The sequence below is a fragment of the Pristiophorus japonicus genome, chromosome 19 (assembly GCF_044704955.1).
Source record: "Pristiophorus japonicus isolate sPriJap1 chromosome 19, sPriJap1.hap1, whole genome shotgun sequence".
Taxonomy (NCBI): domain Eukaryota; kingdom Metazoa; phylum Chordata; class Chondrichthyes; family Pristiophoridae; genus Pristiophorus; species Pristiophorus japonicus.
This window is the reverse complement of record NC_091995.1, coordinates 93,265,824-93,281,692: the sequence shown is the minus strand read 5'-3', so window position 1 is coordinate 93,281,692 and position 15,869 is coordinate 93,265,824. Positions and strand designations below refer to the sequence as shown.

Here is a 15,869-nt window from a genome sequence, read left to right as displayed (position 1 = left end):
TGTCCATTGTATCGGTCAACGAACTGTTAAATCTCCATGCATTGAAGATTTAAATAGGTGTTTGTCACTATTGCTATGACTGTTGTGACCGTCCATTCTGCATAGCCAGCCCATGCAGTCTAACACACCTCCGCAACGAATGAAGTGCAAAATCCATACACACAGCTCACAATAATCACGTGTAATTCTACTGCCAGCCGTGGCTCTGTGAATAGCACACTCGCCTCTGATTCAGAAAGTTTTGGGTTCAAATCCCCACTCCAGGAACTTGAGCACATAAATCTAGGCTGACACTCTCAGTGTAGGGCTGAGAGAGCGCTGCACTGTCGGAGGGGCAGTACTGAGGTAGTGTCGCACTGTCGGAGCGGCAGTACTGAGGGAGCGCCGCGCTGTCGGAGGGGCAGTACTGAGGGAGCGCCGCGCTGTCGGAGGGGCAGTACTGAGGGAGTGCCGCACTGTCGGAGGGGCAGTACTGAGGTCGCGCCGCACTGTCGGAGGGGCAGTACTGAGGGAGTGCCGCACTGTCGAGGGGCAGTACTGAGGGAGCGCCGCACTGTCGGAGGGGCAGTGCTGAGGGAGCGCCGCACTGTGGAGGGGCAGTGCTGAGGTAGCGCCGCACTGTCGGAGGGGCAGTACTGAGGGAGCGCCGCACTGTCGGAGGGGCAGTACTGAGGTAACGCCGCACTGTTGGAGGGGCAGTACTGAGGGAGCGCCGCACTGTCGGAGGGGCAGTGCTGAGGGAGCGCTGCATTATCGGAGGTGGCGTCATTTCAGATGAGATGATAAACCGAGGCCCCATCTGCCCTCTTAAGTGGATGTAAAAGATCCCATGGAACTATCTTGAAGAAGAGCAGGGGAGTTATTCCTGGGGCCAACATTTATCCCTCAATCAACATAAGAAACAGATTATCTGGTCATCATCACATTGCCTGTAATGTGCTTTGAGACGTCCAGTGGTTGTGACATGCGCTATATAAATTCAAGTCTTTCATTTCTTTTTCCACTGGGAGTTTTGGGAGAGTTGGTGAACGATTATCGATCAGTCGCTCTCCACAACCTCACCAATCTCTCGCGTGTGAGTCCGGACAACGGCTGACTATTCGACTGCGGAGGGCATCACGTCCCAATCCTGCCCTCACCTTTGCACCCACACCAGCCGGAGTCGCCGGGCAGTTGCCGGGTGCAGGGTGGGTCCCCGGCTGATACTTGCCCTCGTCTCCGTCATGCAGCAGCACTGAGGCCAATTGTCCTGTCCCAACTATTGGCCCCGGCTGACATCAGCAATCTCTGCACGGGCCGGGTTTGAGCGCGGTAACCTCTGGTTGGCACAGCTCGGGCCCTCGCTGATTGAGCCGTCAGGGGGCTGGCTGTCCCTGTCGGAGACGGAGAATAACTTACTCGTGGTGCCTTGTACTTCTACAGGAACGCTCGTTGTGATCTCAGGAGTGACTGACTCCACCCTCAGGTTATATTGTTCCCCGGGTTCCAGGCCTGTCACGTTGAACATAGTCTCTCCTGGCCCTGTGGAGTACTGCTGAGTGAAAGCTCCCGTAACACTTGTGACTGTAACATTGTACGTGTAGTCTCGGGCTCTTGTATCGTTGGGCGCTGTCCATTTAATCTCCAGTGAATCTGCTGTACTGCTCATCACAGACGGAGCAGAGACTGGAGAAGGATCTGTCAACATAGAGGCAGAGAGAGAGTTAATCAGTGTGAGGTCATGCACTTTGGCAGAAAAAAAATCAAAGAGCAAGTTATTATTTCAATGGAGAAAGATTGCAAAGTGCCGCAATACAGCGGGACCTGGGGGTACTTGTGCATGAAACACAAAAGGATAGTATGCAGGTACAGCAAGTGATCAGGAAGGCCAATGGAATTGACTTATGAGGAAATGTTGAGTAGGTTGGGCCTCTACTCATTGGAGTTCAGAAGAATGAGAGGTGATCTTATCGAAACGTGTCAGATTATGAGGGGGCTTGACAAGGTGGATGCAGAGAGGATGTTTCCACTGATGGGGGAGACTAGAACTAGAGGGCATGATCTTAGAATAAGGGGCCGCCCATTTAACACTGAGATGAGGAGAAATTTCTTCTCTGAGAGGGTTGTAAATCTGTGGAACTCACTGCCCTCCGCCCCGTGAGTCCCTGGGCCGTGTGGCCCGCCCGAGGAGCGAGACATAGCCGTGGTCAGAGACGAAAGAGTGTCTGCCACAGCGGGCGAAGGAGGTGCCGTCTGTCAGGTGAGACTTTGAATCAAGGCCTTTTCCAATGCTTCCGGTGAATGGAATTAAAAAGTCCCATGACACTATTGGAAGGGCAAACTGGGAGATCCCTCAGTCTCCCGGCCAACATCCCTCCCTCCACCGGAAAAAGAGAGCATATGAGAGTAAACTTGCACGGAACATAAAAACCGACTGCAAAAGTTTCTACAAGTGCGTAAAAAGAAAAAGATTAGTGAAGACAAGTGTAGGTTCTTTACCGACAGAAATGGGAGAATTTGTAATGGGAAACAAGGAAATGGCAGAACAATTAAATAAATACTTCGGTTCTGTCTTCACGGAAGAGGGCACAAATAACTTCCCTTAATGCGAGGGAACCAAGGGTCTAGTGAGCAAGAGAAATTAAAGGAAATGATTATTAGTAAGAAAATAGTGCTGGAGAAACTAATGGGACTGAAGGCCGCTAAATCTCCAGGGCCTGATGATCTGCATCCCAGCGTACTAAAAGTAGCCATGGAAATAGTGGATGCATTGGTTGTCATCTTCCAAAATTCTACAGATTATGGAACAGTTCCATAGAAACCGAAAATAGGTGCAGGAGTAGGCCATTCGGCCCTTCGAGCCTGCACCACCATTCAATATGATCATGGCTGATCATGCAACTTCAGTACTCCATTCCTGCTTTCTCTCCATACCCCTTGATCCCTTTAGCTGTAAGGGCCACATCTAACTCCCTTTTGAATATATCTAACGAACTGGCCTCAACAACTTTCTGTGGTAGAGAATTCCACAGGTTCACCACTCTCTGGATGAAGAAATTTCTCCTCATCTCGGTCCTAAATGGCTCACCCCTTATCCTCAGACTGTGAATATAAACCTAGTCGATCCAGTCTTTCTTCATATGTCAGTCCTGCCATCCCTGGAATCAGTCTGCTGAACTTTCGCTGCACTCCTTCAATAGCAAGAATGTCCTTCCTCAGATTAGGAGACCAAAACTGTACACAATTTTCAAGGTGAGGCCTCACCAAGGCCCTGTACAACTGTAGTAAGACCTCCCTGCTCCTACACTCAAATCCCCTCGCTATGAAGGCCAACATGCCATTTGCCTTCTTCACCGCCTGTTGTACCTGCATGCCAACTTTCAATGACTGATGTACCATGACACCCAGGTCTCGTTGCACCTCCCTTTTCCTAATCTGTCACCATTCAGATAATATTCTGTCTTCCTGTTTTTGCCACCAAAGTGGATAATCTCACATTTATCCACATTATACTGCATCTGCCATGCATTTGTGCATTCACCTAACCTGTCCAAGTCACCCTGCAGCCTCTTAGTATCCTCCTCACAGCTCACACCGCCACCCAGCTTAGTGTAATCTGCAAACTTGGAGATATTACATTCAATTCCTTCATCTAAATCGTTAATGTATATTGTAAAGAGCTGGGGTCCCAGCACTGAACCCTGCGGCACTCCACTAGTCACTGCCTGCCATTCTGAAAAGGACCCGTTTATCCCAACTCTCTGCTTCCTGTCTGCCAACCAGTTCTCTATCCACATCAGTACATTACCCCCAATACCATGCGCTTTAATTTTGCACACCAATCTCTTGTGTGGGACCTTGTCAAAACCTTTTGAAAGTCCAAATACACCACATCCACTGGTTCTCCCTTGTCCACTCTACTAGTTACATCCTCAAAAAATTCTAGATTTGTCAAGCATGATTTCCCTTTCATAAATCCATGCTGACTTAGACCGATCCCGTCACTGCTTTTCAAATGCGCTGTTATTACATCTTTAATAATTGATCCCAACATTTCCCCCACCACCGATGTCAGGCTAACCGGTCTGTAATTACCCGCTTTCTCTCTCCCTCCTTTTTTAAAAAGTGGGGTTACATTAGCTACCCTCCAATCCATAAGAACTGATCCCGAGTCTATGGAATGTTGGAAAATGACCACCAATGCATCCACTATTTATAGGGCCACTTCCTTAAGTACTCTGGGATGCAGACTATCAGGCCCTGGGGATTTTTAGGCCTTCAATCCCATCAATTTCCCGAACACAATTTCCTGACTAATAAGGATTTCCTTCAGTTCCTCCTTCTCGCTAGACCCTCGATCCCCTAGTATTTCTGGAAGGTTATTTGTGTCTTCCTTAGTGAAGACAGAACTAAAGTATTTGTTCAATTGGTCTGCCATTTCCTTGTTCCCCATTATAAATTCACCTGAGTCTGACTGCAAGGGACCTACATTTGTCTTTACTAAACTTTTTCTCTTCACATATCTATAGAATCTTTTCAGTCAATTTTTATGTTCCCTGCAAGCTTCCTCTCGTACTCTATTTCTACAGATTGAAGGGTGGCAAATGTAACCACACTATTTAAAAAAGGAGGGAGAGAAAATAGGGAACTACAGACCGGTTAGCCTGACATCAGTAGTAGGGAAAATGCTAGAGTCTATTATAAAGGATGTGATAACGGCACACTTAGATAATATCAATGGGATTAGACAAAGTCAAGATGGATTTATGAAAGGAAAATCATGTTTGACAAACCTACTGGAGTTTTTTGAGAATGTAACTGATAGAATAGATAAGGGAGAACCAGTGGATTTAGTGTATTTGAATTTTCAGAAGGCCTTTGATAAAGTCTTACATAAGAGGTCAGTGTGCAAAATTAAAGCACATAGGATTGGGGGTAATGTACTGGCATGGATTGAAAATTGGTTAACTGACAGGAAACAGTAGGAATAAACGGGTCTTTTTCGGGGTGGAGGGTAGTGACTAGTGGGTACCGCAGGGATCAGTGGTGGGGCCCCAGCTATTCACAACATATATAAATGATTTGGATGAGGGAACCAAATGTAATATTTCCAAGTTTGCTAACGACACAAAACTAGGTGGGATTGTTAGTTGTGAGGAGGATGCAAAGACGCTGCAAGGTGATTTAGATCGGTTGAGTGAGTGGGCAAACACATGGCAGATGCAGTACAATGTGGCTAAATGTGAAGTTATCCACTTTGGTAGGAAAAACATAAGGACAAAGTATTATTTAAATGGTGATGGCTTGGGCAGTGTCGATGTACAAAGGGACCTTGGTGTCCTTGTACACCAGTCAGTGAAAACAAACATGCCGGTGCAGCAAGCAGTTAGGAAGGCAAATGGTATGTTGGCCTTCATTGCAAGGGGATTTGAGTACAGGAGCAAGGATGTCTTACTACAGTTATACAGGGCCTTGGTGAGACCACACCTGGAGTATTGTGTGCAGTTTTGGTCTCCTTACCTAAGAAAGGATATACTTGCCATAGAGGGAGTGCAGCGAAGGTTCATCAGACTGATTCCTGGGATGGCAGGACTGTCGTATGAGGAGAGATTGGGTCGACTGGGCCTGTATTCACTAGAGTTTAGAAGAATGAGAGGGGATCTCATTGAAACGTATAAAATTCTGACGGGGTTGGACAGACTGGATGCGAGGGAGGATGTTTTCCCTGGCTGGGAAGTCTAGAACAAGGGGTCACACAATCTCAGGATACGGGGCAGGAAATTTAGGACCGGGATGAGGAGAAATGTTTTCACTCAGAGGGTGGTGAACCTGTGGAATTCTCTACCACAGCAGGCTGTGGAGGCCAAGTCACTGAATATATTTAAGAGGGAGATAGATAGATTTCTAGACACAAAAGGCATCAAGGGGTATGGGGAGAAAGCGGGAATATGGTGTTGAGATAGAGGATCAGCCATGATCGTATTGAATGATGGTGCAGACTCGAAGGGCTGAATGGCCTACTACTGCTTCTATTTTCTTTGTTTCTAACTGACACCACCAAAAAAACAAACCATCACTTCCTGCTTCTCATTGTTGCTTGTGGAACCGTGCTGGGAAAAGAAAAAAAGAAAGACTTGCATTTATATAGCGCCTGTACGCGAATTGCTTGTTCCTTTTAGCTACATAACAACAGGAGGCTGTAGCGGCTCAATCGTTGAGTATATTCAAGATGGAGATCGATAGATTTTTGGATATTAAGGGAATGAAGGGATATGGGGATCGGGAAGGAAAGTGGAGTTGAGGTCGAAGATCAGCCATGATCTTATTGAATGGCGGAGCAGGCTCGAGGGGCCGATTGGCCGACTCCTGCTCCTATTTCTTATGTTCTTATGACAGAGATTACTCTTCAAGAGGAATGCAATGGTCCTGAGGGGTTAATGGACGTCTAGAGGACATAAAAGATGCCAAATAAATGCAAACTTGTTGTTTACCCAATCAGCGGGTGAAGATCAGCACGGGCCGGGTTTGAGCCTGGGTCCCTCTCGTTACGTGGCTCGGATCCTCACTGACTGATCCATCCGTAAGAATTCGGCAAAATCCTCATCATCATCATCACAGGCAGTCCCTCGGAATCGAGGAAGACTTGATTCCACTCTTAACATGAGTCCTTAGGTGGCTGAACAGTCCAATACGAGAGCCACAGTCCCTGTCACAGGTGGGACAGACGGTGGTTGAGGGAAGGGGAGGGTGGGACTGGTTTGCCGCACGTTCCTTCCGCTGCCTGCGCTTGGTTTCTGCACGCTCTCGGCGACGGGACTCGAGGTGCTCAGCGCCCTCCCGGATGCACTTCCTCCACTTAGGGCGGTCTTTGGCCAGGGACTCCCAGGTGTCGGTGAGGATGTTGCATTTTATCGGGGAGGCTTTGAGGGTGTCCTCGTAACGTTTCCTCTGCCCACCTTTGGCTCGTTTGCCGTGAAGGAGTTCCAAGTAGAGCGCTTGCTTTGGGAGTCTCGTGTCTGGCAGGCGGACAATGTGGCCCTGTCCAGCGGAGCTTGTCGAGTGTGGTCAGTGCTTCGATGCTGGCCTGGTTGAGGACGCTAACGTTGGTGCGTCTGTCCTCCCAGGGGACATCGACAGCCAAAGCATATACTTTCGGACTTAAAGTTTTGGACATTGTTTTTAATTTGGTTGTTACTGCATAAGGGCAGGCAGCTGATGTGGGACCATCATGGTCCAAACATGTCCCACAGGTACACACATCAGGGGCGGGGGGGGGGGGCAGGAATCAATGGCTGAAATGGCAGGAAGATGGTTGATGAGAGGGCCCTTTGTCATGTAATCAGTGAGAGATCAAGCAGATTGGTCGGTGCTCAAGACACAAAGGAAGCTCTTCAACCACCCAGATCTGTTGGAGCCTTATCAAGGAAAGAGCCCAGTAACAAAGGGACAGGCGGAAGACATGAATTTTGCTCTTTCAGTTGTACGGCCTCAGGCGAAGGACAGTTGAACTTTTGGCATGAGAAGAAACATTTTTCAGGTATAAGAGTGGAAGGTTTTGACTGCCATCTCTCTCTCTCGCTCTCTCCTCTTCGACACTTACTCGTTTCTTTCAACGCACAAGGACTGAGCACTCCATGTGGGATGGAGAGAAGAAACGCCATCTACGAGCAAAGAGAGCCTCACTACGTCGACTGGGAAGCTGACCTTGGAGACTGGACTTGAATATCACAAATTGGTACGGAACCAGAAGATACGCCTCATCGAGGGAAGCAACAAGTGAGCCAGAGGGGTAACTGGTGAGCATTATCCCAGCCCACGCATCTTTAAGACCACCACAGTGTGAAAGGGTGTCGCGTGTCCCAACCAAGCCTTAGGGGTTTAGTGGGGAGGTTTTAGCACTGATCATAAGCGACGCACAATTCTGTTGGACAGATTCGGTGGTGCATTTTTAAATCTGAGCATGGGGTGCTTTAGTCGTGGGTACTTCATGTTAGGGGCCTGTTTAGACGGTCCAGGGTTGTGTTGTACAGGTGAAGTGTCCCGAATCCGGAACCCTCAGGATCGCGGCCGTTCCAGATTTTGCGTTTTGCCGGATTTCGGAAAGCCTTTCTGACGTCACGAATCCGGAAACAGCCGAGCCAAGGTTCGGGTATTTCCGGATTTAGGAATATCAGAAAGGGGTGGGAGGGTGGGTGCTCGTCGATGAGCTGTTCGGGTCGTCGGGTGGGGCCCTGCCACCGTGCAAGTGTTTGGGAGGAGTTCCTCGTCTGGCCCGAGGTAGGTGGGGGTCGGGCGGCCGTGGTAAAGGGGAGAGAGGGGGGCCCGGAGTGAAGTTGGGGCGGGGCGAGGGCGGGGAGAGGTCAGTTCGTCGATGCCGGTGGTGTGGGGGAGTGGGGGGGGATTCCGGATATCGGAACATTTTCCAATTTCCGGACGACCCCGCCACGGATCGGGACCGGTGTCCGGATTCTGGAACTTTCTGGATTTTGGAGGTTGAACTTGTACGGTGTGTGTTTGTTTTATACCACCAGGTGGGTTTTACTGGATGCAGGTAGGTGCTTTAACTTGAATAAAAGCATTGTGACGGCTGAGACAGAAAGATCTGGCTAAACTGTATATTTCTGTTCACCACTATAATTCCGGTGTCTAGAACTGTTGTAAGGGGGGTGATTTGAAACCAACAAAGGCCTAAACCACTTACACATCAAGGGGGTGGCTGTCCCGTTAGGAGACGGAGAATAACTTACTCGTGGTGCCTTGCACTTTCGCAGGAACGCTCACTGTGTTCTCAGGAGTGACTGACTCCACCGTCAGGTTATATTGTTCCCCGGGTTCCAGGCCTGTCACGTTGAACACCTTCACTCCTGGCCCTGTGGACTTGGTCTGAGTGAAAGTTCCCGTAACACTTGTGACTGTAATATTGTACATGTAGTCCCGGGCTCTTGTATCGTTGGGCGCTGTCCATGTTACGGCCAGTGAATCTGTTGTCCTGCCCGTCACGGACAGAGCAGAGACTGGAGAAGGATCTGTCGACAGAGAGGCAAAGAGAGATTTAATCAGCGTGTGATACGCCCTCCGCCCCGTGAATCCCTGGGCCGTGTGGCCCGCCCGAGAGGCGAGACATAACCGTGGTCAGAGACGACAGAGTGTCTCCCACAGCGGGCGAAGGAGGTGCCTCGTGGAGGTGCCGTCTGTCAGGTGAGACTTTGAACCGGGGCCTCGTCCAATGCCTCAGGTGAATGGAATTAAAAAGTCCCATGTACACTATTGGAAGGGGGAGCTGGGAGATCCCTCAGTCTCCCGGCCAACATCCCTCCCTCAACTGACACCACCAAAAAAAAAAAACTACCAGTTCGTTCTTCTCATTGTTGCTCATGGGGCCTCGCTGTGAAAAGAAAGGCTTGTATTTACACAGCGCATGTGCCCAAATTGCCTTTTGCTTTTAGCTACATGACGACCGAAGGCTGTGGAGGCTCAGTCGTTGAGTTTATTCAAGACGGAGAGCAATAGATTTTTGGATATTAAGGGAATCGAGGGATTATGGGGATCGGGCGGGAAAGTGGAGTTGAGGTCGATGATCAGCCGTGATCTCATTGACTGGCGCATCAGGCTCGAGGGGCCGAATGGCCGACTCCTGCTCCTAATTCTTATGTTCCTATGAGAGGGATTACTCTTCAAGAGGATTGCAATGGTCCTGAGGGGTTAAAAGGTGTCTAGAGGACATAAAAGGTGCCAAATACATGCAAACTTGTTCTTTGCCCAGTCAGCGGGTGAAGATCAGCACGGGCCAGGTTTGAGCCTGGGTCCCTCTCGTTACACAGCTCGGTCCCTCACTGACTGAGCCATCGGAAGGGTGGCTGTCCCGTTCGGAGACGGGGAGTAACTTACTTGTGGTGCCTTGCACTGTCGCAGGAACGCTCACTGTGTTCTCAGGAGTGACTGACACCACCCTCAGGTTATATTGTTCCCCGGGTTCCAGGCCTGTCACGTTGAACACCTTCACTCCTGGCCCTGTGGAGTTGGTCTGAGTGAAACTTCCAGTAACACTTGTGACTGTAATATTGTACGTGTAGTCTGAGGCATTTCTATCAGTGGGCGCTGTCCATGTTATCTCCAGTGAATCTGTTGTCCTGCCCGTCACGAACAGAGCAGAGACTGGAGAAGGATCTGTCGACAGAGAGGCAGAGAGAGAGTTAATCAGCGTGTGATCCGCCCTCCGCCCCGTGAGTCCCTGAGGCGTGCAGTGTTCTCGCAGCGTATCGCTTGGAGTTTTCAAAGCCCTGTGTTATTGTGGGTGCAGACAGCAGACATTCCAGGAGTTACACTTTGCTAAACATCTCCACACATGAACAGGAATCTGGATATCGGCGGGGTGCGGGGAAAAGCTCACTGTGTCGTGGCAGAGAGGAATCCTGTGGGTCATCGGGTACGTGAAGTCGCAACTCAAGTTTAAGTTTGTCTTCGCATGTTGGCGCAAATTCTAGGCCTTGCTGAGATATTCCTTCTGCTACAGTGACGGTGGTCTCAGAATCTTATGTTCAGGAGTGCACCCTTACTGTTCAGTATCTAATTGTACGACAGAGTAACGCAGAGCATCACTTGTCATGAATATTATGACTTTCACTCGTGTCTTCATGTGCACTGCTCCAATATCAGAATGTTGTGGGTTGAAGTCCCCACTCCAGGGGCTTGAGCACAAGAATCGAGGCTGGCACTCCCAGTGCAGTGCTGAGGGAGTGCCGCACTGTCGGAGGGGCAGTGCTGAGGGAGTGCCGCACTGTCGGAGGGGCAGTGCTGAGGAAGTGCCGCACTGTCGGAGGGGCAGTACTGAGGGAGCGCCGCACTGTCGGAGGGGCAGTACTGAGGGAGCGCCGCACTGTCGGAGGGGCAGTGCTGAGGGAGCGCCGCACTGTCGGAGGGGCAGTGCTGAGGGAGCGCCGCACTGTCGGAGGGGCAGTGCTGAGGGAGCGCCGCACTGTCGGAGGGGCAGTGCTGAGGGAGCGCCGCACTGTCGGAGGGGCAGTGCTGAGGGAGTGCCGCACTGTCGGATGGGCAGTACTGAGGGAGCGCCACACTGTCGGAGGGGCAGTACTGAGGGAGTGCCGCACTGTCGGAGGGACAGTACTGAGGGAGCGCCGCACTGTCAGAGGGGCAGTATTGAGGGAGTGCTGCACTGTCGGAGGGGCAGTACTGAGGGAGCGCCGCACTGTCGGAGGGGCAGTACTGAGGGAGCACCGCACTGTCGGAGGTGCCGTCTTTTGGATGAGACGTTAAACCGACGCTCCGTCTGCCCTCTCAGGTGGACGTAAAAGATCCCATGGCACTATTTCGAAGAAGAGCAGGGGAGTTATCCCCAGTTATCAGGAGAGTTATCCAAGAGCCAATATTTATCCCTCAATCAACATAACAAAAACAGATTATCTGGGTCATTATCACATTGCTGTGTGTGGGAGCTTGCTGTGCGCAAATTGGTTGCTGCGTTTCCCACATTACAACAGTGACTACACTCCAAAAAGTACTTCATTGGCTGTAAAGCGCTTTGGGACGTCCTGAGGTCCTGAAAGGCGCTATATAAATGCCAGACTTTCATTTTTAAACTGGTTTATTTCACAACCCGCAAATGTCGTTATATTATGTATAGTGTGGGTGTGGAGTGCAGTATGGGATATGGTGTGGATCCTGGTTCAGGGTACTGCGCGAGTCCCAGTGCGGGATATAGAAGCGGAGTGGGGCCTGGTGTGGGGTGTGGGGCCCCAGTCGGAGGCATGGAATGCATTGTGGGGCCCGGTATGGGGCCCGGTGTGAGGCCCGGTGAGGGGATGGGGCCCTGGTGTGGGGGTGGGGCCCTGGTGTGGGGGTGAGGCCCTGGTGTGGGGGTGAGGCGAGGTCACACACTGACCAACGGACTGCACGCTGCCTTTGATCTACACAGCATGACATGTATCTCTCTCTGTGCGGCCTATAGTTATCATTATTTTTGTAACAAGCCACTTTTCCTCTCCCCCCCCGCCCCCTAGACACGGCGAGTCTTCATGTACCTGTGCGATATAAATGTGGATTTTCGGGCCCTTTGTGCTCCGTTTTTCGCCCCGGCAGTGAGCCCCTCCGGTCGGGTGGCCAGCCGCCGGCGCCCCTCCAGGGTTTTCGGGGCCGGTTTCGGCGGGGTGCGGAGCATTACCGGCTCGGGAGAGGCGAGCCGGTGTACAGCGCCCCGGGGTGGTGACACCGGCTCGATTTCTGGCTCCCGCCCGATCCGTAGCACCCCCTGCTGGGACCGCCTGGGAATACGGGCGGTCTGAGACGTAACGGCCTCAGTGAGCTCAGTAATGTCCACCTGAGCCAAGTGTGATTGGTTGTTAATCTAATTTATTTTTTGCCGATTTATGTTGTGGTGGTGTGGGAATGTTTTGAGTGTTGTTGCTCAGGTCCCCCCCACCCCACTGCCCCCCCGCCAGGTCTCCCTCAGGCGCTCCTGGGCCGGCTGTTCAGGGCGCTAGGCCGGGGCTTTCGCTTGCTCAGCCGGCCTAGCACCCTGAGAGCAGTGTGCAACACCTCCCCCAGCGCTCCACCCCACACTCGGGGTCCAGCTCCCCAATCTTGCTCACTGAGGCGCAAAATGTTCCCGCCGCAAACCTTACTGCCCCAAAATCATCAAAACCGAAAATTGAGCTCTCGATCTTTGCCCAGTCAGCGGGTGAAGATCAGCACGGGCCAGGTTTGAGCCTGGGTCCCTCGCGTTACACAGCTCAGTCCCTCACTGACCGAGCCATCGGAAGGGTGGCTGTCCCGTTGGGAGACGGGGAGTAACTTACTTGTGGTGCCTTGCACTGTCGCAGGAACGCTCACTGTGTTCTCAGGAGTGATTGACTCCACCGTCAGGTTATATTGTTCCCTGGGTTCCAGGCCTGTCACGTTGAACATCTTCACTCCTGGCCCTGTGGAGTTGGTCTGAGTGAAACTTCCAGTAACACTTGTGACTGTAATATTGTACGTGTAGTTCTGGGCATTTGTATCGTTGGGCGCTGTCCATGTTATCTCCAGTGAATCTGTTGTCCTGCCCGTCACAGACAGAGCAGAGACTGGAGAAGGATCTGTCGACAGAGAGGCAGAGAGAGAGTTAATCAGCGTGTGATCCGCCCTCCGCCCCGTGAGTCCCTGGGCCGTGCGGTGTTCTCACAGCGTATCGCTTGGAGTTTCCAAAGCCCTGTGTTATTGTGGGTGCAGACAGCAGACATTCCAGGAGTTACACTTTGCTAAACATCTCCACATATGAACAGGAATCTGGATATCGGCGGGGTGCGGGGAAAAGCTCACTGTGTCGTGGCAGAGAGGAATCCTCAGCATCGCTACCATATAGCAACCGGGCTCCTGTGGGTCATCGGGTACGTGAAGTCGCAACTCGAGTTTAAGCTTGTCTTTGCATGTTGGCTCAAATTCTAGGCCTTGCTGAGATATTCCTTCTGCTAGAGCGGTATTGTAAGTGCGTGAGAATCTTATTGTAAAGTATGCACCTGCGAGTATGCTCACGGGTTTGTAAAGCTGTTGAGTTATGAGTGGCTTAGCCAGTCATGTGATGTTCACAAGACTCAATAAAACCCCAGGCAGTTGTGAGGAGGATGCAAAGACGTTGCAAGGCGATTTAGATAGGTTGAGTGAGTGGGCAACTACATGGCCGATGCAGTATAATGTGGATAAATGTGAGCTTATCCACTTTGGGGGCAAAAACATAAAGACAAAGTATTATTTAAATGGTGATGGCTTGGGCAGTGTCGATGTACAGAGGGACCTGGGTGTCCTTGTACACCAGTCAGTGAAAGCAAACATGCAGGTGCAGCAAGCAGTTAGGAAGGCAAATGGTATGTTGGCCGTTATTGCAAGAAGATTTGAGTACAGGAGCAAGGATGTCTTACTCCAGTTATACAGGGTCCTGGTGAGACCACAGCTGGAGTATTGTGTGCAGTTTTGGTCTCCTTACCTAAGAAAGGATATACTTGCCATAGAGGGAGTGCAGCGAAGGTTCACCAGACTGATTCCTGGGATGGCAGGACTGTCGTATGAGGAGAGATTGGGTCGACTAGGCCTGTATTCACTAGAGTTTAGAAGAATGAGAGGGGATCTCATTGAAACGTATAAAATTCTGACGGGGTTGGACAGACTGGATGCGGGGAGGATGTTTCCCCGGGGCTGGGAAGTCGAGAACAAGGGGTCACAGTCTCAGGATACGGGGTAGGAAATTTAGGACCGAGATGAGGAGAAATGTTTTCACTCAGAGGGTGGTGAACCTGTGGAATTCTCTACCACAGAAGGCTGTGGAGGCCAAGTCACTGAATATATTTATGAGGGAGATAGATAGGTTTCTAGACACAAAAGGCGTCAAGGGGTATGGGGAGAAAGCGGGAATATGGTGTTGAGATAGAGGATCAGCCATGATCGTATTGAATGGCGGTGCAGACTCGAAGGGCCGAATGGCCTACAACTGCTTCTATTTTCTGTGTCACAAGACTCAATAAAACCCCGGCCAGTTGGGTTCGGGGGATCCACGATGGGGCAGGTGGTTGTGAGCCTGGTGGATGAACCGGTAATGTGTAGCGTGATTGTTAAACCTTTTGCTAATAAACCAACTAGTTCTTAATAGCAATGTGTTGTTATGAATTTTTAAGCAAAGAACCCATGATGCAAATACATTACAGGTCGTTTCTGTAAATAGCCTGTTGTAAAGGAGCACAATACTCGCTAGCGCTGCCCGACATTCACTGCATGCGAAGGTTTGGAACCGGGATTATGGTGCCGAATGACTTTAGAAGCGTCCTGGTTTGCCGCTCGGTTGGCCGCCATCCGGGTTGCAGATTCCTCCTTTCGATGTGTATTGTGGCTGAAGCCTTCAATCTGTTGTGGTGCCTTGGGTGGCCTTTGGGCCCGCCCCCTGACGGGCCTCCAGGCCCGCCGAATGGTCGGTCGGACATGCAGATTTTCCTCTTCTCTCCAATTGGTGCCTGGCCCAAGCCAAAGGCCAGAGCCAGCAAAACTGGAAAAACCGAGTTTCTGCAGTCAGTCAATTTGCATGTGAATGCACAACCAACACCTGGGCTGGCGTGGTCATTGTCCTCTGCTGTGGGGGTGTTTCGACCAGGGGACTGATCATTGTCACATTGCTGTTTGTGGGAGCTTGCTGTGTGCAAACTGGCTGCTGTGTTTCCTACATTACAACAGTGACTACGCTCCAAAAACACTTCACTGTGTGTAAAGACATCCAGTGGTCAATGAAAGGCACTATAGAAACCCATGTCTTTCTTTCTTTTGGGGGGTTCCCTCCCCCCCCCCCCCCACTCCCGAGATCTGTTTCCACTTGCACTCTATAACGAACTTACTTGTTGCTACCAGTTGAGTAGCGTTGAATGAGCAGTTTGTGTTTATAACGGTGATGGAAACATCATAGCTCTGCCCGTGCTCGAGGCCACTGAATATCACTTCAGTGACCTTGATGTCATGTATCGTTCTCGTGTCGTTGCCTAAAGTAATATTAATCAGATCGAAGCCTTCATCCACTTTTATCCAAGTGACTTTCAGGGCAGTTGTGTTCACAGGAACGACGCGGAACGTTGACTCTGTCAGAGAAAGGAAAGACATTATTTTTTTTTTTTTTTAAACGATTGGAATATTCCTGACTTTATTCCACAATAAAGCAGCATAGGGAGAGTTGCCTCACAAAGGCCATGGACACGGAATCAGTGGAGGCGATCGAAATGGAAAGGGACGTTCAGTTGGGTCAGCAGGAAATGCCAGGTAATTGGATTTATAAAAGATAGAGCTGCCACAGGAGAGTTTGAGGAGAGTGGGCCTCTACTCTCTGGAGTTTAGAGGTGATCTCATTGAAACATGTGAGTCGGCCA

At 50.6% G+C, this 15,869-nt stretch overlaps 1 protein-coding gene across 1 annotated transcript in view; it reads right to left on the bottom strand.

Annotated features, from left to right (window-relative positions):
• Positions 1–15,869, bottom strand: part of ptprh (protein tyrosine phosphatase receptor type H) — a 108,036-nt gene that overhangs the window by 66,362 nt on the left and 25,805 nt on the right. Inside the window, exons 3-7 of the mRNA XM_070861830.1 lie at positions 15,348–15,584; positions 12,792–13,070; positions 9,868–10,146; positions 8,727–9,005; positions 1,399–1,677 (exon numbers count right to left, since the gene is read on the bottom strand). Coding sequence (XP_070717931.1) covers positions 1,399–1,677; positions 8,727–9,005; positions 9,868–10,146; positions 12,792–13,070; positions 15,348–15,584 — 1,353 coding nt within the window. The remainder of the gene's footprint in view (positions 1–1,398; positions 1,678–8,726; positions 9,006–9,867; positions 10,147–12,791; positions 13,071–15,347; positions 15,585–15,869) is intronic.